Below are 27069 nucleotides of genomic sequence, written 5' to 3'. Positions count from 1 at the left end.
AATGTGCGGTATAAGTGGAAATGACACCTTTATAGTAACTGCACCTCTCATATCTCTTACATACGTATCACGCAACAGCTGTGGAAACGAGATAATTTTATTGGTAATATGTTTAAAACTAAAATTATTAAAGTACGAAATTTCATACGCTGTTTTTTTTTTATACAAACGTTAGTATTAATGAAATTGACGTCATTAAGTCGTTGTTCTTAACTTCTTTTAAATTTTCTCTTACGTGAAATTAAAGATTTTATAAAAGAGATATAGAAGAAAATTTATAGCGGACATAAACAGCTTAAAGAAAACCAAAAACGGGAGATAATTGCTTTTGAAAATGATTTTTTATTCTACATTGCAGACGATATTTTTTCCCCTAAAAAGTTATAATGAGTTATTTATACACCATATTCACTTTTTGTGGTGTATAATCAAAAATGTTGAATGTTAAGTCGCAGCAAAGATCTAAACCTTTTAGCGCCAGGGACTTTTAAGCAGCTAGGTTTTATTTTGCACTGACCAGATTGAGGCCTTAAAACAACGATCACTAACTGTTTGAACTGAAATACGACACCTGGAAAAGTGGACTGTAAGGAATTATCAGCTCAACAGGTTTGAAAAAATTTTGGGGTTCAGAATATACAAAAACAAAGCAGCGAACCATTTGGTATTTACTATTTTTAACATCTACTGAAAACTTTTAATTTATTTAAAGAGACAAAAGATTAGGATAAGGAAGAAGGAGGCGTTCTCATTTACACTGAAAGGGCACTCGAATAAAAAGGCAAACCCCATTCATAAAACATTTCACTTATCAATTCGTTCGTCGATTCAGCCCATAGACACCCTCTACACGGCGTAGGCTCCCAAAAGATATCTATGGGGGGATTTACCATAATCGCCCCGCTCGGCAGGCGGGTTGACGATCGCAATGTAGTGTTATGATAAGCAGAGGACGCTGCTGTCCATCCTCTGGAAACTTCCTTGTGAACTGTCGCAATATTTTTTTATTTAATGCACAAAGTATAATTTATATAAGATTGCATCTATTTATATTATACAAGAAATTTAGACAGCTTATTTTTTAATTAAACACCGATGTAATACAATCCTTTTGATTCGTGGCATCTTCCAACTCTACAGCTAGTTATATCATCGTATATGTTAGAAAAAGAAATGTGAGCTACTAAACAGCTTTACAGAGAGATGAAAATGCTTATTCATGAATATTTTCGTTCTAACTTAAAATGGACATTATTAAAAAAAAATATATGATTTTTTTAGCATGAGCGATAGAACTATTTTTTATTATAAAGTTGACTTTAAAACGTTTTATAGAAATTACTAATTATTTACAATACGAGTGAAGTCTTTTCGTTGTAAACAACGAAATCTATAATTTGTTATGGACAGAACATACTCATAAGCAGCTTCTTTTGAGAATTCAATTCGATTTGAGATATATTATGATTATGGTATACAGATCGTTTATTGTTTTTTACTGTATCAAGGCATATTTTTATATTCATAGTAATGTTTTTAAATTTTTTGTTATCGGTTAATTTAAGAAAAATGTTAATGAAATTAAAGATAATAACTTGTGAATATTAATAATCAAAAATTACATTTATTCAATGTTTTTACAATTTTAATTTTTCTAATAAGTCCAATTACACCACATGGTGTTAATGGGCACACCGGCCCATCACTTTCTTGTATTTAAAACATCATCATGTGTAATGACTATAGTCAAATTTATTGGTAAGCTTGCAAAAAGAGATCTTAAAGTAGTCATCATACACAAATTAAGATGATTTAGTTGTTATTTTTATTTGTCGTATAATGTATAAATATAAAGTATGTATAAGTGTACGAGTATATATGTGTGTGTGTGTGTGTTGTATGTTGATATGTGCACAGTGGGATTGATAACGTTTGGAAATATTTAAGGAATGATACAGTTTTATTCTTTTTTAAAAGTTAGATTTCTTGTCTTGTGAACAATATACACAGGAATAAGTACGAAAATAACCTAGACTATATTTTTGATGATATATATATATATATATATATATATATATATATATATATATATATATATAAAATAACACCTACAAAAGGCAATACTCATAAGACTAGAAATATTAAAATTTAAAAAAAATACCTTCCAAAAATACACTAATTATTAAATATTTCTATTTTTAATATAAATATCAAAATAATTAAAAATAATACGTATTAATGTCTAATAAATATTTCACGTAAAAGATTGATAATTAATTTTATAAGAAACTAACTTTCACTATATAACAATAAACTTTGTATTTTGTTAATATTGTCAATACTAAGATTAAATGAAAAATAAACCAGTAATTTGTAAACTACGTAAATTCCAAAAACACTTAAATGTCTATTTTTAAAATTTGCTGTTACAATGCAGTGTTATAAATATACAAATCAGTATACATTTATTCTGGTAACACAAATTGAGATATTATTTATTTCTTAAAATATCAGTATAAATATCTATACTGTATCTAATTTTAACTATCGTAAACTTTGTTAGCCTTATTTAGTTAAAAAAAAACTTAAATCGGATAGGCCTATCAGCTGAAAGATTAGCATGGCGAAATAACATTTACACTGTATAATGTTTATGTTTTGAAGTCATAAAGTTTCAACAACACGTAAACAGTACCGAACATAAACAGTATATTGACATCTTAAAATGTTTGAACATTTAAAAACATTGAATGTAATTTATTACTTGTTGTGAGAGTTTAATTGACTTTTTGTAGTGTTTCATGTTAATAACTTTTGTAATAATTTTAATTACAAAGGAGTTACTTCCCCTGATATGCTTGAGTCTCAATAAGGATATTATAATGTTAAAAAGATATTGGATGTGTATGTATCTTTACATATATACAAACCCGCTGCTTCCGTACGTGATACACAAATCGTCTCCTAATTCAGTCATTATGCTGAACACCATCCAACTAATTTAAGAGCTGTTAAGAAATAATGGAAAGAGTATAAGAAGTTAAAAAGAATTTGTGTATAAGAGAAGTGATAAGGAATAGTGTTTAGTTGAGATTGTCACGGGACGCGGCTTTCGCGAAACGCTATCGGCGTGTCAGTTTGCCGGCGTGATACTCTACGTGTTAAGTAACGTCACGATCGGCAGAGCCGGACTTGCGGTGCGTGTCCCGCCTGCAACGCCAAACGTGATTTGAGCCGCCGCTGCGAGATACTGCCCTGCCCGCCACCGCCCCTCTCCGCTTACACCTCACACCCCTGACATCCCCTCTCTCTCGATTACACGCTATGGACCCATCGCACCTTGGTCCTTTGCTGTTATGACTTTCTAAGGCAGAAATTTTCGATTAGCATTACATTGTACTTTTTCCACGACAATAAAAAAATATATTAATAATTTAATTGACTTTAGCAGAGATAAAAATATATAGACCATTTGTCAGCGAAAACTTTTAAAACTTTTACTTTTTTTTCCAACCAGCCTTTTAAAGTGATCACTGAAATATGTTACAGCAATAAGTTTTTCTATTCGAATACGATTGTCCTTAATAACTTTTGGTATTCTTCCGAAGGGACAGATAGTTAATTTTAATCAATAATTAATTTTAACATGTAATAATCCCAAATTCTAAAATTTTTTTTCTTACTATTATAAATATGTTATTTATTATTTCTGAAACCGTTGATTTTGGATTGGGATTACCATCAAACCTGCCAGCAAATAAACTATAAATCCAGCCCTTTGAGCTTTAAGCTTTTACATCTATAACCCTGTATAAAGAACAGAATTGTTAATTTTGTCAAAGTAAAAAAATCGTTTTACTAAGTTTAATTAAATCTGTATGTACATAATGTGCGAGTTATATGAAATTAGAAAATTTATAAGAATTTTACGACTTTCCGTGAAATAATGTTGCTGCGGTGCCATTTCGTTTATCTCTATGTAGACGCTAACCTCGTTCACTTGTTTTAAAGTAATTTATAATTCATCAGGTGGCTCAGTCGTCTTGAGATACTCGAGGAATTACAAAATTTTAACACACGCGTTTTAGTATCTAAATAAAAATGAGCTGTCAACTTTATTCCTTTAGATCCATCAATACTATATCTACATACTATAGGATGTTAAAATAAATGCCAAAAAGATTGACAATAATTTTGCATTGAAATTAGTCAAGAAAATTATTTGTACGTTTATTGCTATTGTAAATTATTTTCCCAGAAAATTTAAGTAACTATTTAAAGTCTTAGCGATCTCGGAAGACCTCTTCATAATAGATATTTAAACATAATTAACAATTCGCCAGTCAATAACAAAAAAAAAATTATTATTTTTACTATAAATAAATTATAAGGCGAGCAACGCATTTATCTAGAAGTGTTTTGGTTTGTACATTAGTCAGATACAAGACTTTGAAATATAAAATCGTATACCTATAACATATTCCTCACTTTATTAAGCGTTCTTCTGCCTCTGAGTAGAAGTTTATTTTACACCAGGACAACTCTTAAGTCTCTATGTAGCACAAGTCCAGTCATGTGTAGAACACTGTAATCATCTCTGGCATTGATCAGTCTTTACCAGCTTGACGCTTTGAACTCTATACAGTGACGAGCCAAGAGGCTGATTGGTTGGCTTTCAAAGCTTGTCGTATCGGCCAGTTTATGGGTATTACACATTTTGGAGAGTGCGCGTCGAAATTACACCAAATAATTCACCCATCTCCTTTCTTCCATGGGACAACAAAACGTATGGATTCACAACATCCGACATAGTTGAAGTTCCTTCCACTCACACTAAGTGGTTTTTCTAATACTTTTATAGTGCGAACAGCCTAGAAGTGGATCAATCTACCGGCGTTATCCTTTCCAGACAATTATAACTTAGGATTCTTCGAGACAAGAGTAAATGTTTCTTTTGGGAAAGCATGTACCATTTTAGATCTCGTCATCGCTTAAGATCAAGCGAGATGGAGGCCAAAGGGTTCGCCTATAACAATAAATTGAGATAAATTTAGTAAATCTGATTTTTTATGTTTAACAAGCAGCTCCGACAGAGTTTGTTCAAACAAAATCTATTTGCATTTCGCAGTGAAATAGAAAAAAGATTAATACAATCTATGCCCGAATGATTAAGTTTTGATTTAAGATTTCTTTCTTGCACTGTAACATTTAAGTGACGATGTGATTATATTACCATTGTTTCGCTATGATACGTTATAAGATAAGGATTTTTTTTCGGTTTTTTGATTAATTTTAATTCTTCAAAAATACATCCTCTAATAGAATCTTCTCTGTTTAACTCGCAACTACATCGTAAGCATAGTGATAAGTTTACTTTACAGTCGTCGTAATAAAATACACGTACATCGTGTCACCTTCATTTGAATTAAATATTTTATAACATTGCACAAGGACCTAGTTGCACGTGTGCATCAACTACTTTGTACAATATTTAAATTGCGAAATATTGCAATACATTTTATAAAACATTATTTAATAATTTCGAGACATTTTAGTAACGTGAACAACATATTTCTCATAATGGTAAGATTAACTAGACTATTATTTACTAGCCTATCAAAATGTAATTATTATTGAATGATACTAAACATCTTCCAGTCTTATCATCATCATGTCAATCAATATATGTCTACTTCAAGGTCCAAAGATTGCTACAATAATCGGTCCAAGGCTGCCCGCATACGTCGAATTCTTGCGATCTTGACTATGTCGTTGATACACCTAATAGCCTATTCACACTGATCGTTTTTAGAATTATACTCTTAGTCGCATAGCTGAAGCTATACTTTATGGTTAATAGCTATTTATTAATTGCACCTGCGAGTGTACTTGATGCTCCGTCGTCAATAGCATCGAGTATCCGCTTACTAATGCCAAGTGCTATTAGGCACACTAACTCTACTGTACTATGCGCACACACTCACACACACACACACACACACACATATATATATATATATATATATATGTATATATGTATACAGTTCCACAGCGCGTTATTCCGAAGTTTAAGAAGGTTTTTACAGGAACTTTTTTTTATTTTAAAGCAAAATATTAAATATACGAGCACTGTTTAAAAAAAATTAAATCAATAACATATTTATTAATTCAAGAAAATCTATTATGCTTCGTTCGACCCGTTCGAAATAATACCGATAAAATAATAACCTTAGAAACACTTGAAATATATTATTTTATTTACGTATTTGTATTGTAATAAAAATGCAACAAGGCGTATGCGAACTTATTTTGTAAAACGAAATTCTAGTTTTTGACTCTAATGATAGAATTTTGTTATATGCCCTTTTTAATATATACTATAACGATAAATAGGTTACTTTATATATAGAATTGAAATGATATTGTTTAAATAAAGCTTGAGATCTATTATCATGCTCTATTGGAGAATTGAATACCTCGAAGCTGTTTATACATCCGAATACTAGTAACATTGCAACTATCTAAGTTTCTATTAACTATTATCTTACTTCTCCTAATAGAAACGACAATCATTATTGATTGACCGAAAATCTGTTGTATATCAAAATATTTACAAGTTCATTAATAACTGTTTATGATGTGTTCTTTTTGAACACTGGCCATTTTGAACTAATCACCTAGTAACTGAAGTTTTTTTTTTGTAGCTTTGAAGTTAAATTTAAACTTGATTATCAACTTTATCTATAACAATAAATTGTTATTTTTAAAGATAAATAAATACGTTTTTAAGGAAAATTAAAATTCGTTGATTTGTGTAGCAATACATTAAGGGAACAAGCAAAATTATCGCTACGATATAATGAAGTTATTCTAAAGACTTAATAGCAAATCAAGTTCTTTTTTAATTTTGTCAGCAAAAACTATTGAATGTGTACTAAATACGAATGTAAGAGTAACTCGAGCGATAGACAATATTCCGTACACATAGACGGAAGATAATAAACGTATATTCCGAAGATAATGGTGACGGGATGTACCGTAGCGTAAACACCGGAGTGCACTAACGAGACATTTTGATAGAAACGTCTGAACGTTAGTGACAGAAGCCGACTAGCGACTCGAACTTTATGTATTAAAATAACTTTCATTGGGTAAACATTTCAGTGATTTAAATTAATATTCAAAATTAGTAAAGCCTTTTGAGAGGTGGTTGTTCAGCGGTAGACGACTGCAACTTGTTATCGCAGATCGCAGGTTCAATTTCCGAGATACAATCTTATATAATTCACACATCGTGCATTAATTATATAGGATTACCATAGCTCACAAACATGTTGCTAGAGTATGGGCAGCAGCGTCCTCTGTGTACCAAAATACCACACTGCGTTCGCCAACCTGCCTGCTAAGCGTGTCCATTATAGTATATCCCTCCATAGATATCTTAGAGTGAGGCCTATGCCTTGCAGTGGACATCTATAGGTTAAAACGATGGCAACCAAAGCCATTTGCACTAGCTTAATTCTGGTTTTAGTCAATTTATTGGGTTACTTACAGATATCTTCTATTTTCGGTCTTCTCTCCCGCCTAATATATCGATTAAAGAGTTCGCTTTTCCATTCGCCTGTGTTGCATCTTTTATGTTAGTATTTTAAACGAACACTAAATTAATTTTGTTCATGAGTTGATAATTGACATTTGAAAGATTCCAATGAGAAATGAAAGAGTCAATAAAATGAATTTATCTGGATTATACTTGGGTTACAAATAGAGTCGTTGAAATGCCATATCAAAAGTATTTATACTACTAACTATGATTGTCATTGGGCGTCTATCGGCTGACGTGGTGGTGATAATGATGAATTAATTAGGTTGATAAAAGTATTATGGTAACGTTTAATGAAAATCTGATAAAATATTCTATTAAAGTAAAATACACATAAAAGTCATTTGTTATAAGTATGTACTAAAAGGAGAACCACGTAAACAAGTTTAATCGTGATCTCGGCACACATGACTCTATGTTGACGTATGAGAAACACGTGGATCACATCGCTAAACAAGCAAATAAAATAACTAATAGAACAGTAATAAAAGTGATAAAAAATTTAAGTTGGTCTTTTCTAGCCAATGCCCTGAAACCTGCGAACAGGTAGGGAATCATAAATATATTAGAGGAACCGAAAAGTAACTTTTCACACGAGTACATTTTAACAAGTTTTTATTTCTTATCTACAATATATTCACCTTCGTTATCGACAACCTTTTGCTTTCTATTATACAAATTTTAAATGTCGGAGCGGAAAAAATCAATCGGTTTTTCTGTAAAATATGTCGTCAGTAACGACATTACTTTCCGGTCCCCCTAATAATTGCCCTATAAACAGAATTGTGTCAATCTAACACATATTCATAAAATTTGTTCAATTTAGATATGTACCATGCTATAGTCCAAATGTAAAGGTGTCGTAGACATTACTTTCCTCCGCTTCGTGTAAGATAAAAAATTACCAAGAAAATGTTGTGAGTCTAAATTACCTATAACTTGTTAAATTGCCCGTGCCTTTTCGGTAAAATGTATATAAAAATGTCAACTATATACGGTCAGACCACCTATGTGTCTATCTTATATCAGAAACTATAACAAATTACAAACAATATTTATTTTTATAAGATCTGTAGCGAGCTAAACGCGGCTTATCCTTTGACCTTGACATGTTCAATAACAAACGACATCCTTTTAAAGATAACGTCAAGCGTAAATACTCCAATCAATTAAATTGTTTTTGTATTCTATACACTAAACATATCAACATCCTTAACCAAGAGACGCCTACATCAAAACATAGAAATTATATAGAAAATAATTATGTATTTATTTTAATATTTGATCCCGAGTGTAATAAGAATATGTATCGTTATTTACATTTACTATGCACTGATATTTCTAAATTTTGCGATATATAACGATGTCTATATTATCCTAAACGATCTTCACCAAAAACATATTGAATATTCATAACCACCGTCTACGCTTTCAAATGATGATCGTGAGTACCTAAGCTTAGAATATTGCTTCACGATAATTACGACGTCGGCGCCGACGTCTGGAGTTCGGATGTGAGAATCACCGGTGTACTGGACTAATTAATTAACAGTTTCCTAACACTGACTGCATCTATGGTGGATGTGATGCATCTTAATTGGACTACATATTGGAGCGTGCTGTCAATTACGATTAAGTTAGTGATAGCTTTATAAGTATTACAGAACGTCACCTTAAGTAAATAAACACGTTTTGATTTATCATTGCCATATGGACAGCGACGTACAGAATGATTGGTTTAAAATGTAAAAGCTTAAAAGTGGTGATTGTAGGTATGAAGCACTTTTGCTATCATTGCACCCTATTTGAAAGTCAATGGTTACGGAAATAATAAAGAGCGTAATGATAACATAGTAAAAAATCGTTTTCCTAGTACGGATTATTACATATTAAAATTAATAATTGTGTTCAATCTATCCTTGCATATTTTGTTTCGCAAGAAAAAATTGACTTGTCGAATTCTAATAAAAAAAAAATAATGTAATATATTTCAGTGTGGAAACTTTATACAGGTGATTGGAATATCTGTAAAAGCTAAATATCTATAAAAGCTAAATATCTGTAAAAAAGCTAAATAACTGTAAAAGCTAAATTTCTGTAAAAGCTAAGAAGCATACATTCGCCTCTTTAAAGCTTTCACACCTATAACCAATCACTCTGTGTATTTAAAAGCGCCCGGACTCCGTTTCTGTCAAGAGTTTTGACAAAGCGGTAAACGTCGTAAAGATTAACAGAAACGAACATTGCTGAATATAACAAACTTATTACTTAAAAAAAATAACTGGAAATTCCTAAAGTAATAACAGAAAGTTAATCAAATTTCTGTTGCATGATCGATGTTTTAGTACAATAAATTTTCAACTTTTTTTACCAATTTATCCTTGTCCTATAGCCACTGCTGAATAACAGTATCGCCATCGTCGTCGTTTTAGCTTATAGACACCCACTGTAAGACAAAGTCCTATTCCAAAGGTGTCTGTAGGGTATATACTGTAATTGCCAAGCTTGGCAGGGGGGTTTTCGACTGCAGTGACATATACGAAGAGGTCGCTGCTGTCCATCTCCTGGAAATTTATTTGTGAGTAGCAATAAACCTTTTTATGTTAACAAAAAAATCAATACCAAATGTGAATTATATAAGATTGTACCCCCGGAAATCGAACCGGCGACATGCGATCGCAAGTCTCAGATAGCTGGGCTACCACTGCTCGGTATAATAATATCTAAATAAGTTTATAATTTTATTACCAGTACTTTATTTAAAATTTCGTGTATAGTTTATTATTTTTATGATATGTAATTGTATCACTTTTAACCGTCCCATTTCATTTGTGTCAATTTTTTGAACGAGAAAGAAAACAGAAAAAGAGAGAAAACTCCATTAAGTTTACATTTTCAAAACAAGTTTCATTCAATTTTAGTAAAGAACAGAATTTATTAAAAAAAATTGAGTGCGAAATATGTAATATTATCAACCTTTAAACATTTCGCAAACAGTCCGGGTATCTATAAGCTTACCTGTTAATAATTCCCTAATCTGAAATCAGTATGGATTAGACAGTCTATAACAAAGTCCAAGTGGATTAACTAAAACTGATAGTTGAAAGACTTTAACACTAAAAATACTTTTTAAGTCATCTTCACTTAGTTTTATTACGTGTAATTTTTACTTTTTGACGTTCTACGTGCTCACATATCTAATGAAATTGAATAATTTAGTACAATCGCATGAGCTTGGCGACAACTCTCCGTTGGGTTGACTACTCTGACACACGTTCCATTATTGTTCTAGAGGAACAATACCAAAGTCACTCGTTCGTTAGGCGTTGAGTTTGCGTTGTGTAATAGGTTATGCAAATATAACTGTACGCTTTACAATCATTACTAATTGTAGAAAATGTTGAACACTTTTTTTAGTTTCTATTAATAATGTAGTTCTTCAATCTTGTATTTACATCGTAGTGAGACTTTTTAACATAATTATAGAATCAGTTCAAGTAAAATTGATAACAGTATATTGTTTTTATGAATCAGTATTTCCGATGTACAATAATACATATCCCTAGGTACCTTAATACGACGGTTTTTGACCAATGTGTCGTTTTTTATTTTGTATTTCTAATTTGTATCGCTAGTGTTTTTTTTTACAATATATTTTTTTCGTTTTTACTAAACGGATCTTTCTTCTCCCGGCTGCGAGGCACGACAGCGTTTAATAAATATTTATAATTTTTTCTAACACAATTTTCTCTTATGGGTAACAGCTAAAATTTATACATATTAACAATACAATTTGGAAGTTTTACTCAATTATATATTAGTTGGTACATTATTTTATTTCAAGTCGCTGCCCAAGCGCTACAGACCGTTAAATGCATTGAGGTTAAGGACAATGTGCCGGGCCAACTCATCAAAAGATTCTGCTGTAAATTTTTTCTTGAGAAGGTCTCGTAAGTTTAACGGAGGTGTATTAAGGTTTTCACATAAGGTCACGTGGATTCGAATCAGAAGCAGTGTCTGAGTAAGTGATGAAAAGTCTGTACTGTGGAGTCGTCACATGGGCAAGTCTCGTTATCGATTATTTTAAAACGGTGCAGGTACTGCTTGTAGTACCCGTGCCCGCTTAGTAGTTGTGTGAGATGGGATGTCTTGAAGAGTTTTCGTAGTTTGTTTATGTCGGTGAGTTTCGAAAGGAGTCCTATGGTATGTCGACCCAGGGCCGAGCTCTGGTATCTAGACTGTCAAATTGCGGTTGTGTTCAACGCGGATTGTGCCCTTCGCGAAACTCATTGGAAAGTAAACATAAGCCGGTGTAGAGTGCATTGCGGCAGCGTTCTTTACTCCCAAGTGGGCTGCCTCATTACTGACAACGCCGAGGGCCGAGGAGATTGCCATGGTTGTGTTGGTTTGCTCCTTAAAACCAAATTGTTGACCGTTGAACTTGCCTGGAACCGTGGCGACAAAGGTTGCCACTGCAACCAGAGATCCCTGTTATAGATACTTTTGATCAGGAGCTTTTCAAACAGCTTCCCGAAAACAGGAATGAGGCCAATTGGTCTGTGAGAATCGAGGGTACTGTAGTCAGATTTACCAGGGTTCGGTATGATCTTGTCGTATGCCTGCTTCCACTGGCGGGGAAAGTGATGCAATTTTAAACATCTTTTTAATAAATCTATTATTAGCTGTGGGTAGCCTGTTATGTGCATGTGTCTGGAGTGAGGTTATCTATGCCTGGTGCCTTTTTTACATTCATAAGTTTTAGTAATTCCAGTACACAGTGAAATGAGGTTCACCAGGGGCTTCAGAAGTATCCTGTCTGTAATGGCAAAGATGCCTGTGTCGGGCTGATAAGTCCGGAGAATCTTCGGGATAGAAATGGTTTATGAGGGCTGTGGCGCTTTATTGGGCGTCATTTGTGTGCTCTGTGTCTATATTTAAAGTGGTAGGAGGTTGTCGCCGAATCGAGTATTTGAGGAGGCGATAAGTCATCGACCGTGCATTCTGCTTATCTTGTCGGTTGCAGAATTTACGGATATCGACCGTCGAAGTCTCTCTAAGCTATCGAGCGTATTCAATGCGTTTAAAGATTAGATCGCATAATCTGTCGAATATCGTATCTGAAGGCGCGTGATGTCGTTTAGCGGCATGTAACCGACGGTGTAGATGAACGACCTCAGATTTAAGTCGCTCCAGGTCTGTTGTCCACTAAGGAGGTTTGGAGCGCGTCCCAGCACCCCTGGTTGGCATAGAAACTTTATACGCTGCGTTTATGGTGTCAGTGATTTGGTCTATAAAGACGTCTAAATCGCCCACGCTCAAATCAAATATTTTTGTGTCTAGTAAGTTAGAGTTAGTCATGATAGTGTGGAGTTCAGTCTTGAAGCTTACCCAGTTAGCTTTTTCGCTTTTATATTTGAATGTGGACGTGATGTTTCTCGTTTGGGTGGTTTTGTCGTGGCGTGTACTAATCGAGAAGTCTATAGCATTATATTGTGAGATTGGGCATGCTTCTAGATTGACACTCCAGTCACTGATATCGTCTATGGTCGATACCAAAGCCAATGTTAAGTCAATTATAGAAGACCGCGGCCGACCGTGAGCGATGCTTTCAAACGTTGGGATATCGTTTACGTTGCAAAAGAAGAAGTCGTATTCGTGTGCAATGTCAGTAATCATGTGACCGCTATCGTTCGCTCTCGCGCTGCCCCATATGGGATGCCATCCGTTAAAGTCACCCCCAACGACGCAGCGAGATTCTCCGATACTGCCGAGAAAGCAATCTAAGCGGTCCAGTGACCCTCAGTCGTCTTGGCCTGGTTCGACGTAAGCTGACGCGACGTAGAGTTTTATCGGTTCGGTATCGAGTCTCACGATCGCTAAGTTGCCTGTCGAGTACAGTGTCAGTCCTAAAGGATTAGGACACAGTGTTCCTTCCTTTATAAATATACTTGCTTTGACTCTGCCTGTAGGAGTAGGGGATTGGAAGATTTTTATGCTTGGGATGTTCTTAACAAAGTAAGCTGAACCTACATATGGCTTTGTCAGCCACAAAGTAGCGAGTGAGTTCCAGGAGCACTTTTACAGCGGTCTAATTTGCACTGGATTGCTTTGATGGAGGTGCGTTTATCATAATCGATCCTGGAAGTCACTCGTCTCTTTACGATGATAACTATTGGACGGGATGGGGAAGTAGTACAGTACTGCTGGGCCCCGACGAAATGTAAAAAAAACACTAGTAACTTCAGTTTAAATGAACAATGTCCGTGTTATTCAGTTTTGCGACTATAACACGTTCAATTATGCAATGGTTTTAATAGTTTGTTCACAATGGCACTGCTAATATTTTTGCGCGTCTTTTGATGTATAATGCATCGAGGTCGGAGAACTTTTTTTCGCAACAACGATTTTTTGTACGCGGAGCCGCTCGAAAGCGTGACGTTCGGTCTGGATGTTGTCGCGCGAGTACCAATGTGTCGTTAGTAATGGTATAGGAATACTAAAACGTGGTCTTCCACGTCGAATCCCATTGGCAGCTTTATAGTCACACAATGAGCCATGGGGATGGTTAGGTTCGGGATTTCTCTATGAGATCGGAATCAGGAATAAAAAGATACGTTGACCAACGAAAGTAACCGACATGTTTAAGCAGATTGGCAAGTAGTGGCAATAGCAAAAGCACAGAATAAACTAAAGAGTTGTCTGCTTTAAGGTCTTGGAGCTGAAACAACGGACTGGCAAGCGAAATGCAGAACGTCCACCCACAAAATACTTAGACGACCTTGTTAAGTAAGAAGTCTACAGAAGACGCTGGATACAAGTCGCGTCCAGTTGGACTTATTGAATATTTGAAGAGAAGACCTATATACAGCAGTGGATGTACTAAAACTTTTCTGGTAGAAGAAAGAACGCATATGCTACTAAAAATAAATATCTAATACTAATTTAAAATGGTCAACATACGTCATTAATTGTTTCAGCCTATAGACGTACACTGCAAGGCATAAGCTTACTTCAAAGATTTCTATACGGAGATATAACACAATCGTTACGCTTGGGGTTGGAGGATCGTAGTATTATATTATGGTACGCAGAAGATGCTGCTGCCCATCCTCTATAAACTTGTTTGTGAGCGGTGACACTCCTATGTAATTAATGCACCAAGTGTAAATTATAAATTAGGATGTAATCCGTGAATGGAATCCGCGTACTACAATCGCAAGTCTCAGTAATATATGGAACACTACTCTACATACCTTATCACAAGTTTTAAATCTTATAGGCGTTAAGATTGAGTTGATATTCAACTAAAGTTTATAGTAATGTACAGGTGTCGCTGGTTGCAGTGGCGAGCTTCAGCTCTATGTTGATTATTAAAGCATTATCTAATAAAATCCGTTTACGTAGTGAACTCCACATGATTTCACATAAATAAATGTTATAAAATATCTAAGATATTACGTCTTTTTATAGAGGATGTTGCGTTCTAAATCTCGTATAGTAAGATATATGACACGCTTCCACGAAGGCAATGTGTACAGTGATTCCATCCAATGTTGTATAAGCAAATCAAACTAGAATTGTGTGTAATATGTATTTTCCTAAATGAACATTAATATTTATGGTTGAATGATGGATGGATAAAATGTCAATGAACAATGAGAATAAAAAATTCGGAGCTTAGAATAGAGTGCAATATCAAATTATATAAAAGCAATAAAACGATTTAGTAAATAAAACGGACAACCCCGCTAATAACCAATGTCATTAAAATTAGTTTGTTTAATGATAACAAGCTGAGTTTTGTGAATTTGGATTTGATTAAATTAATGTTTAGATTAGGTAAACATTTAACACACGCATAATTACACATAAAAAACCATTAAAAATGTTATTAAAGACAAAAATATGCACAAAAATTGAACTTGAAATAAACACAATAGATAAATATGAATATGAATGTAATTTAAATTTTGAATACAACTCAAAGCGCTAACTCTGTACCTGATTTGTAAGTATGTTAGATTATCGTTTATCTATTAATTCAAAATTCAACCAGTGTAAAGTTAAGTATAAGGTATGAACACATCTTTCAATATGACATGTTCATTTGTTGCAGGCTCTTCTCACATTAAGGCAATTTAGGAATGCACATAACCATGCATTTTAAATGGAAAAGTTATATTATAGGTAAGCTAATGTTAAGTTCGTTGGTGTTAAGCAATTGAATTTATGAAAAACTTGTATTTTCCAGATTAATGTCACAAACACTGAATTTCTGCCCTCGCTATTTTTGAATAAATTATTTATCTACATTACAAATGCGAGTCGCGATTACATGCATTTTTTTCTACAAAAATCTTTTCGTAAGTACTAGGAAATTTATTAAAAAATTAATGAAATCGTTAAGTAAAGTTGTCCTCAAGTTATGAAGATATTTTGTATTCCAAAAGAAATAAGGATTTTGTTTTAAATATATTAGAAGCATAGTTCCTGGATATATTAATGTCACCTATGAAGAAACAAATGTTTGATGACTCACAATTACAATCAAAAATCGTGTTACGTGACCGTGTTAAGACACTTCGGTATACTTCTAAGTATTCCCGTCCAAAACTCTATTAAATGCCACAATAACTCACTCTAATAACAACACAATCTAGTTGAAAGCTCTCCTAAATTACGTAATAAGTGGTTTATTTTTACTATAACGATAAATTCAGCTGGTTCTTGGTTAAAATTTAAGTGACTTCAACATTTTTTAATAACTTCTTATAACATTGTGTAATAATATTTTGCAATATATATTTGCTTTTGGAAGGTTTGAGAAGATTTGAAGCTTTAAAAGCTCTTTCTAAAGCGTCGTTTTTAATATTCTTACCAAAAATACATATACCACCAAAACAATTACAAATTGATAAACGATTTGAAAATTGACATAAGTCAACTAACCATGAAAGTGTCGCATGAACTAAAATTTTAACTTAACTTGAAATAACGTTGTATTTAATAATATTAGCAACTTTTAAACAAAGCAACCGTATAATAAGAATAATATCCATCACAGATAATAGACTAAATAGCTGTGATTAATATAAGGCAGTTTTTTTTCTTTATTGTTTAGTCTTTTTTTGAGACGATCTGTACTTTATGAACCTTTTAAATATTTCGTAGCATCATTCTTGTTGCTTACGCCGGTGACGAAATGCCTGAACACGCTCACTTTTTCTTATCGGAATCACAAAAGATGCTACTTTACAGAATTCGATGTTAAAATTTTAATATATATTAAGTACTTTTTTATTAAATCCTTAGTCATACTACGCGTCGGCTGCGAGTATTGTCGTTCAAGAGCGCACAGAAATAGAAATACCTAATATGACATTTACGAATTTCAAATAACCGCAAATTTCGCTGTAACTTTCTTGCGGCGGCTTGCAATTTAGAATTATATGAAATTTAATAATCCGGCAGAGAACGTACTTTACGCGGATTTTAAATTCTTAAATTCACTTTGTGAAATTTCTCGGATTAAAACTTAGTTAATTCATACGTGTTTAAAAATTTTAAGTATATAATTTTAAATATAAGTGCTGCAGAGAATTCTCTATATACATGTGGATTTCAGATACAGAATATCAATTTATTTACCTTTTTTGATAGTATGAATAAATTCGGGCTTAATACCTGTAGGCATCCTCTACTAGTCAAGTTGGTGAAGGGATAATTAGTAGTTCGTCTATGGATTGAAACGACACCGACGATAAAATAGCTCGAGTACTCAATCTTCAACAAGCCTAAAACTTTTGATGTAAACCTTCTGCATACATGCAAAATACTAATTACGTAAACAAGAGCCTACGTATGCACAAACACATACAAAAACAACTCTGCGTGCCAACTTCACTGAAGTTTCTTTAATTCTACGGGTAGCCGTTTTAGTTTTAGTAGATATGTGTTGTGTGCTTTTTAATAAAGATTCAAAATTAACTGCTCTATTACTGTAGTAAAAAACTCGTTACATTATGTTTTGTGACTAGTTAATGATTTTAGTTCGATAATAATAATAATAATGTATATTAGTAAATATATATTCATTTAAATTACTATTACATCAGTTCCAGCTTAAATAAGTCGTAAATGCATGAGATTTGATAATTAGTTTATCCTTTCCAGATGTTCCGTATCTGGATCTGGATATATTGATATCATCCAGAGGTAATTTACATTTCAAATCTTGCTCTTGAACAAAATTAGTAACTGCTTTACTAAAACCTAAATGAGAGCATGGATGCCTCAAAGTATGTTTATGTCAACTGACAGATAGTAATTATATATGACCAAAACTATGTTATATATATTTAAATATATTTGTTTCTCTTTATTTTCTGTTCGCCTTTAATCAATTCTGACTGATAAAGAATCAATACAAATAAAGCGATATGAAAATTGAACAAGGTTTATTTGTTTTATGTTGCGTAAAATTTGCTTTGTCAGTTAATGGGTTAATTGGCTTTGTGGAAAATAACACAGTACACAAAAATAAACGGAATCAAATTTTTAGAAAAGTGAGAAAACAAATTGCAACTAAAATGGGACAAATTTTAAACTTCAAACTAACATATATGTAGATAAAAATATATGTTATAATAAATTCTTTTATTTATTTACATATATACAAAGTTGAATAGTGTTTAGCCAGCGGATTCGATTGCCGGGAAACTATTTTGTATAATTTACACTTTGGACATTAATTATTTAAGATTGCCAAAAGTCACATATAATTTTCAAAAGAATAGGCAGTAGAGTTCTCTGCTTACCATAATACAATACTGCGATCGCTAGCCCACTTGCTAAGGGTGGTGATTATCGTATAACCCCGCCCCGGCTTATGCCTTACATATGGGTGTCTTAACAGACTGTAACGACGAACAATAATACAAAATGGACAACTTTTTTATTTTAGAAGATAAAAGAAAATATATGTATAATAATATTTCCGGAGCATTAGAATCTAGAATTTTCGCACTAGAAGTTCCTTTGTTGAAAATATTTCTTTGCTTGAGCACAATGCAAGGATCGCTGATCTAGCAAAATTCATTCACGCGGAATTGACAATGTACGTGTTGTATCGGACGTTTCGATCTTTTTTCGATTCATGTTTAAATGAATGACATAAAAATATTATTCGATTGAAATAAACAGTTTTCTATTTTTACACCTACTTTATACCATTTACCCGTAATAAAAAAACTAAAGTAAACATCGAAAATCTGGCTTTAGAAATATTTAAGACTTCGTTGACTTTTCCACTCTTAACTTACTACTCTTATTTAAATGATTTAAAAAAAAAAAACAATTAATAATAATTGTATCTGTTCGAGTAAAGAAAAAAGCTTGTTTTTCTTGTATAAAATACCCTATTCAAAGATAAATGATTTGATTTAAAAGCTTCTCCGGAAAATCACGCTAGCTTAACGATATATCAAGATAAATCCTTTAAAGATTAACTCATTAATCTTCCGAATAGAAATACTATACAAAATTTCTTTAAATCTGTCAACTTGTTTACTTTGCCAAGAATTTTCATGATTGTAATTTTAGCCTCTTTTGTCGTGATGGAGCTTTCATTTATCGTCTCAACCAGCTACTTTTGGTTTTAGTCACTTCAATAGTTGCATCAGGTATGGTATATATATGTATAAGTTCAGAGGCGATTAATAAACCTTTTAAGAGAAATAGAAATAGAGATTTAAATTAGTAGGAAGAAAATTCCTTTCAATTTATCCCCTTCTGCAAATATTTGATGGCTTCCGTAGTTGACTTTTTTCTCTGGTATAATTTTTTTACCATCCACCATCGCGCAATAACCCTGCATGAAAAATTTTGTGACGGGTACGGTCTCTAACTTACCAAGGAGGTTTGTCTTCCAGGAATATATGCACCATATGGGGTTAATACAATACAGTACAAACTAAAAGTTAAAAGTTAGCAAACTAAAAGTTTGAACTGAAGTTGAAAGTTTACGAGAATATGACGTGAACGTTCCATTGTATTCGTTTCATTTATTCATTGTCTAACAAGTGATAATTTGTTTATGGAATCTAATACCTTATTTTCGTACTTGGTGTCGACTAACAAAATTAATTGACAAGTATCGGTTACATATCATTGGGAAATCTATACCGTAGCTTTGTTGTCATGTCATAGTTAACGAGCCGTAACTTTTGATTTTGTATTCAATTAAAAAATAAGCCTATTATAATTTAAAATTAAATACCACAGCCGTTCTCTTATTTTTTTTAAACAGTTTTACGAAATTGAAAAGTGGTCTCAACAGTCTAACAGCAAGCGAGCATAGCCTTCTCCGTCATGAGATCGTATCAGCAATAAGGAAGTCCGTTGACGAACAAAAGTAACCGGCATATCCCAGCGGATTGGCGAGTTAAACTGGCAGTTGGCAGGTCACCTAGCCCGCCGAACAGGTAGTTACTGGGGCCTGAGAGTTCTGTGGTAGGTATCAACGACTGGCAAGCGCAGCGCAGGATGTCCACTAACAACGTGAACAAAAAATCTTGTTAAAGTCATCGAAAAACGACTGAAGAAGACCGCTTTCCACCTGTCTTATTAAAATTTATAAGGGAAGCCCGTGCTGCCAGCATGATTATGAAATATGCTTTTGACCTTGTGGGTGATTAAACGAATGAAGTCAGAATTTACCACGAAGAATGAACCTATCCTATACGACAGAGCCATGAGAAAATGCATGTAGATAATTGTTTAATCTGTGCTCATAAACTGTTTTAACTACGTATACTCTTAGTAGTATTTTATGAAGTATTCTCTTTACAAATTATTTTAAACCGCTTTTGTCATTCGCTTCGAAACCATATTTAACCTCCAACAATAATTTTCATTTGTCTATAACTTAGCAAAATGTAGCAAGTATTTGTTCGCCGTGGAATATTTTTCTATAAATTCTCTAGTAAATAGAATAGATGCTAGACTGGATTTTCAGTTAAAAGAGATTCTCGCTTATCTCCTGTGAAGGAAATTCAACGGTGTCTGGGCGCTACGGTGTATAAATCGAATATAAAACACCTGCATTTGAGTAGTACAAGTTTACGACGCTTATTTATAATGAGTATGAATAAGCATGAAAGATTTCAACATATCTAGGATTGTAAAATCATCAAGAAAATCTTGAAAAATGTTTATGTTTAATGTAATAATGTTTATTGTATAATGTTTAATGTAATGTAATGGAATTACCATTGTTTTTTTCCAGATTTTTATTATTTTTATTTATAGTCATATACACTCTTGTAATTTCATGAAATTCTGTATTCAGCGAAATTATTTTTTTTCTCCTAAATGTTAATTTTAAAGTTTGACAATATAACTTTAGGTTTACTTATATATTTCTTACACTTACAATGTTTGATGAACGTTTACTCTTAGATTATTTGAACCCAGAGGATAAGGAGAGTGCGGTTCTGGAGTAGAAACTATGGGCTGGGAAGTACTGCGAAAGATGTCTACAAAGTGGAATGATGATTTAGTACTGTCGTTGGAACACGCTGGATGCAACCGCTTCCAACCTATTGAAAATGTAAAGGAGAGGCTGTCCAGGAATGGAAGTTACTGCAAAATGCTACGGCTAAAATTATAGTGATGATGAAGCTTTGTTTAGAACTTGACGAGATGTGTGTTGCCGGTGATGACGTACGGGTCTGTAACGTGGTCGCTAAGGCTTCATAAGAAGGCTCAAGGCCTCCCAAAGTCAATCATGTAGCTAGAAGTATTACACGTCTAAAGTGACAGTCAGCGCGGTACGTAGTTCTTGTAACGTGGCCTTTGTGGAGGCCTGTACCTTACATTGAGCGTCTATCCGTTAAAAAGAAGAAGAAAAACTTTCAAGAATGTCGTGGTTCATCTTCTCTCGATCTTCAACAGTGAATATAATCACGTGAATCTTTTGTCTAATTACTTTAAAAAACTTAATGCATAATAAATGTTTTTCAAAATTGCCAAGTCAGCGGTGCCGGGTAATAAATCATATAGTTATCGCGTTGCGCAGGCAAAAATTATGCCTGGTTTATGAGATGACTTGTCATGCTTACGGATACATAACATGATATTCCCTGCACATGATAGATTTGTAAAACTAAATTCAAAGAGTTGTCACTACGTTCATTACAGATTTTATTTTGTAATTTTTACAATGTAATTCTCCCATAAAAATGAAATGTTATAATATGAGAATATTTGCATAAACACTTACAGAACTTAATACATTTAATGAGATTGAAAAAATGTATGTTAGGCTTTATCTTTACACTTTAAACTATAAACTAGGTACGTTAGTAGAGGTTACATAATAATTAATAATTTTTAAAAGTATTTAGGGCTCCTATTCAAAGAAACCATTTAAGACTCCTGTGATAACAGTGTCCAAAAGAAGAAATTACATTTTTATTTGACTGCAGCAGCTTGTGCTGAAACATGATTTAATAAAACCATTGTATTCCTTGTACAAAATCAAATATCGTGTAAGAAAGAGAAAGTCAAACAGATATCAGAACTAAATATAGTCACGTCACAGATGAACTAAAGGTAGATAGTGTACAATGGACATAGAGATCGACGAAAAATAATATTAATATTAATCCGAAATCCAATTCAACTCGTAGAAAGCACTTTAAGTAAATTTGAATGTAGATGTCGGCATATTCGGAGATGATCTACTTTTTCTTTTTAACCGATAGACGCCCACTGCCAGGCCTGGATTTCCCTCAAGTATCTCCATAATAACTGGCCCTGCACTGTTCGCCTCCAGCGACTATTTGCGTCCTTATCTATGTCATTGGCCTACCTAGTGAGGGGCCTGCTTGCATAGGCTCCCATTAGGTGGGAGGTCTACCGGATTGTAGATGGGAATGATTGGTTTTCTGTTATTTAAGGATGCTCCTTGTGTTATATCTTTATGACATTTATTCACAGGTGCGAGTTTTATACTAAAACTAACCTACAATCCTTGAGTTGAGGTTGAATTTATATCACCTTGCACCGGAACCAACACATCCTGTGAACTACCGGCGTTCCCTGTTCTCGACTTGCTGCTGCCTGACCAGTCCTGGGAGATCATGCGGCTGGCTACCACCACCAACAGGGGAGTACCGAGCTGCTGTGCAAAATCAGACCAGGCCTTCTGCCCATTACCCATTTTAATTAAATAAATATATTTTTCTTCTTTTGCCTTTCGTTGCCAGCAACCACTACCCTTTTAATTATATGGAAATTATTTTCTTTTAACGGCACAATCTGTTTATCAACTAAACACGTTCGAATCACGGTTTGGTGCTGTATCAAAGAATTTCTATAGTTTTGACAGTAAGACGTGTAGCTCGTTAGAGTTCAACATAACCCTTTCACTATCCCACAACTTAGGGGTATTCTTCAAAGAATTTCTACGCAGAAACACAATAAATTAATGACGATTATGACGATTTCAGTCCGTAAAATGAAATATACGGGTCTTTTTTATAATACTTACTATTCCTTTCCTATTGCGCTTAACGCATAAAAACCGTAGAAAGCATTTAACTCTACACGTAATTGAGTAAATATTTAATGTATTTAAAATGTTTATATTTACTTTTTAATTTTAACCAAATTATACGTTGCGGTTCTTTCGTAAAAATAAATCTCATCCGGTTTTTAATGCAATTCGCTCTAGCTGTGAGACTTCTCTAAACGATTCGTTTAAATGTTTGTTATGTTTAAATCTATTAGGTACTTTATACTGATGTTTTTAGATCGTTTTATTCAGCTTTATATAGTAGATTTGTATGAAAACATTATTAAAATAACTGAAACTTTTCTGTCACTTTTTAAATTATGAACAAGCAATGTAAGTACATTCAACTTTTGTCTAACGTTTAAACATTGTTAATATGTAGCTATTGTATCTCTACGATCACAGAATTTTTCCTAAGTAGTAGTTGCTATACTTCAAACTAGGCATCTAGTGCTAAACTCACATCGCAAATCCACTAGCAAAACCTAGGGCATTCTTTGAGCAAAGTCCATTCTGTTTAAACAACCATCTTATTTAACATGTGACTCGCTTACAAAAACGCCTCTGGAATGGACGACTCACTTTGCGAAATCCAGTCGAAACAGGAAACCGCGTTTCTAAAAGGTCCCTCAACAAATGGCGTGCCATTCGATATACCGCTGGACCATAGGAATCTTTTAAAATATAATTTGTACGTGTATAGAAATAGCCGTGTAATTTTGGAACAGAATTTTCGTTTGGATCAGTGTGAAATATACCGCATTTACATCTAACAACAATGTTTAAATTCAGTTAGGATAGACTCTATCTACTCCTAAATTATTAGTCAATATCATTGATATAAAATTCTGAAATTAAGCCTTGTTATCATTAAGTAAATTTTAATTATCAATAATAAAAGAAAAAAATAACAAGAGAAATATTCGTCACCGTCGTTTAAGCCCATAGACGCCCACTGCAAGGCATTTACTTCCCCCCACAGATACCTATAGGAGGACATACCATAATAAACCCACACTGGGCAGGCGGGTTGTTGATTGCAATGTTGCTCTTCATATGATGAAATATATTAATAATACTTTATTGACGTAATTCGCAGGGTGCACTTAATATTAGGTAAAGGCTTTCGTCGTATCGTTACTTTATGGCATAAAAATTTTATATGTCGAGGGTTCGTGATCGTGAACGTGAATTTCATACTTTAATTGTAACGACATTTGTTACAGTCACTTTTAAAATTGTCCGGAAATAAGTATATATCAGTAAAGGCTTATCGGGTCATAAGTTTATTTTATGGAATAATCCTGACCATATTAAAGCCATGGCAGTGTGTAATGCAGAATGTAGTAGCAAATCAAAAAAGTGTGTAAAGCAGAATGTAGTAACAAAGTAGGGGTATTAAATTACCAAAGTTTTTTGATAAGAGTCAATAAGAGTTTTGAGTGTTCATGCCATATACATATATATGTAAATGTATGTATGTTTATACATGTGTATGTTTCAAATAAATGTACACTTTAACTACCCGTCATTTATCCCTCTACCGTTTCCATAATGTGGTTGCCTGGTATGAATTGCCTCGTGTGATAAAACCGCCCATTGTACTTTAATCATTACTTTTATGCAATTATGTAAATTAATTAAATTGGAATACACACATTCACAACTACATTTTAATTTCATTCTTCACTATAGTTAATCTTCAAGCTATAAATACTACAGGGAATCAATTGAAGCTCATAGTTCCTTTCCACATGATGGCAGAAATTCGGTCACAACTATCCCATGCCTCTTGTGACCCTATTCATTTTTGTTAACAATTTGTGGTAAATCGTCACGAAACTACAAAGAGACACGCAAGGCTTTTGGGCTGTCCTCGTCTTACAAGAGCACGAAAATGTTCAAATAAAAATAAACGCTGCTTTCCTACAATGAAAGCAAAGTAGATACTGTTTGGGATTCCATTTTTAAACCAACCGTGTGAGTTTTTATCTCGACACTAGCAAACGAAATCTTTGCTAAAAACATTAACTCAACTAACATTAACTCTTACTTAAATTATTTTTAGAACACTGTCTGCTTGTCTGCAGTGTAAAACTTTTTACATTATTTTAAGTTATTTTAATTATTATCATTTATTATCTGAGGTGAATTCGTAGCATTATTGAAAAGTAATAAGAGAAATTAAATACACAAAGGCAATTAAAAAGGTTTTATGAATATAAAAAAAAACAAAACAAAATTATGCTTTCGGTGTCATAAACGTAAAAATTAGTACATACTCTTCAAAAATTTTATTAAAACTGACTTGACGACAAAGAAATAAATTAGAATAAAAAGTTTGAATGTCAAATTAATGTTTTAGAATTAAAGAAAATATCTCACTGTTATTGAAAAGGAGGACGTACAATTAGCTGAAACACAATAGAGATAATTTTGCTTGTTATTAATTTTCACGTTTATCATTAATATAAAAATATCATATAAAACATAAATTGGTTTTATCACCATCACTACAAAACAACAATAATTTACAGTACAACAATTATGTCACTACAGTAAGATTATTTAAGTAAAATTGGAAATAAATTCTATCGATGTTAACGAGTGCCGTCAAAAATCCGCTCTATAAAATCTATGTCTCCCGTCGCAGCTGTTGACAATATATTTCACTGATAGTGCCAAAATGATTATTATGGAATAATTTTCGGTCGCAATCTATTACAGTTGAATCGAAAGATGCATGGCTACATCGGAGACGTCGTGTACTTGGTTCATATAAAATAACAATAAAGAAATTAAAATCTTGTGTCGTTGTAAACAGAGATCAATTTTAAGGAACCGCCCCGTGAATTCCGTATGCAGTGGCGCGTTGAGAACGATCGCATTGCGCATGCCGGCTCGCGAGGGAGATGCGTCAGCAACATGCTTAATCAACTCTAAATTATGATAAAATGGTAAGTGTATGTAGAAATACCTATAATGGCATTGAAACCCTTCTTTAATAGCTGTCTAATATCTTCGTTAACTGTTTTCCCTGTATCTTACACCTCTCCGCAAGAATTCTTCAACACTTCCTTGAATGCATGTAGTAAGCTATATATGTGTATTACCTGTAATCGATGTAAGCTGAATATAAATGTATTGAATTGCAACTCACCGTTCTTCGAAGCGAATACTGGATCTACTGATATCACTCCAAGCACTCATAGAGCGGCCTCGACCGCGGCGAAATGACGAAGTAAATGTGCCCGTAGGCCGCCGCTCTAACTCGACATCAGGCGGGAAGTTAACTTTTGCTGAGCCTCGTGACGATGGGCCTTCGGCTGATTCTCCTCCACCTGACAGTTCCATTTCAAAAGCTGTGTATTCCGGGCCCTCGTCGAGTTCCACGTCACTACCGTCGCTAGCGGCTGAAAGGGCCTCATAACCGTACCCGGGGCGGGCGCCGCCGCCGGGCCCTGCGGCGGCGGGACCTCGCCCTGCTCGCCCCCTCGCGCACTCCTCGGTCGCAGCCAGCCCCGGCGAAGCCTCTATGCGACTCAATGACGCCGCCTTCACCGAGTGCTCGCGCGGTTTCGATGGCGAACCACGAGCTGAGAAATGATTCGAATATCGTAACTTGCTGTGACGAAACGTGGTGCCGCCTTGCATACGCCCTCCCAAAACAAACGCGCGCCAAGTGCCTGCACTACACACTCGACCACACCACTAAACACGCATCAAAATAGAAAATCACGAAATATAAATTTGTTCGAAGACATAATAATTTCAATGTCACAACAATTAAGCAAGGCGATGGCTATGTTTATAGCGGCACGACAATAACGGTCAACGACAAAGAGACTCTACTAGTACTAAGCGATTTGCTACTCCCAACATGCGTATT

General features: G+C 33.8%; 1 protein-coding gene across 1 annotated transcript in view; it reads right to left on the bottom strand.

Annotated features, from left to right (window-relative positions):
* Positions 1-26534, bottom strand: part of SLO2 (slowpoke 2) — a 124656-nt gene extending 98122 nt beyond the window's left edge. The window contains exon 1 of the mRNA XM_068765311.1: positions 26341-26534. Within this exon, the coding sequence (XP_068621412.1) occupies positions 26341-26534 (194 nt within the window). The remainder of the gene's footprint in view (positions 1-26340) is intronic.
* Positions 26535-27069: the final 535 nt, after the last annotated feature.

This window comes from Battus philenor, unplaced genomic scaffold (genome assembly GCF_028537555.1).
Source record: "Battus philenor isolate CCGP_79_NKW_IND1 unplaced genomic scaffold, ilBatPhil1.0.hap1 SCAF_1, whole genome shotgun sequence".
NCBI lineage: Eukaryota > Metazoa > Arthropoda > Insecta > Lepidoptera > Papilionidae > Battus > Battus philenor.
This window is presented reverse-complemented; position numbering and strand designations above follow the sequence as displayed.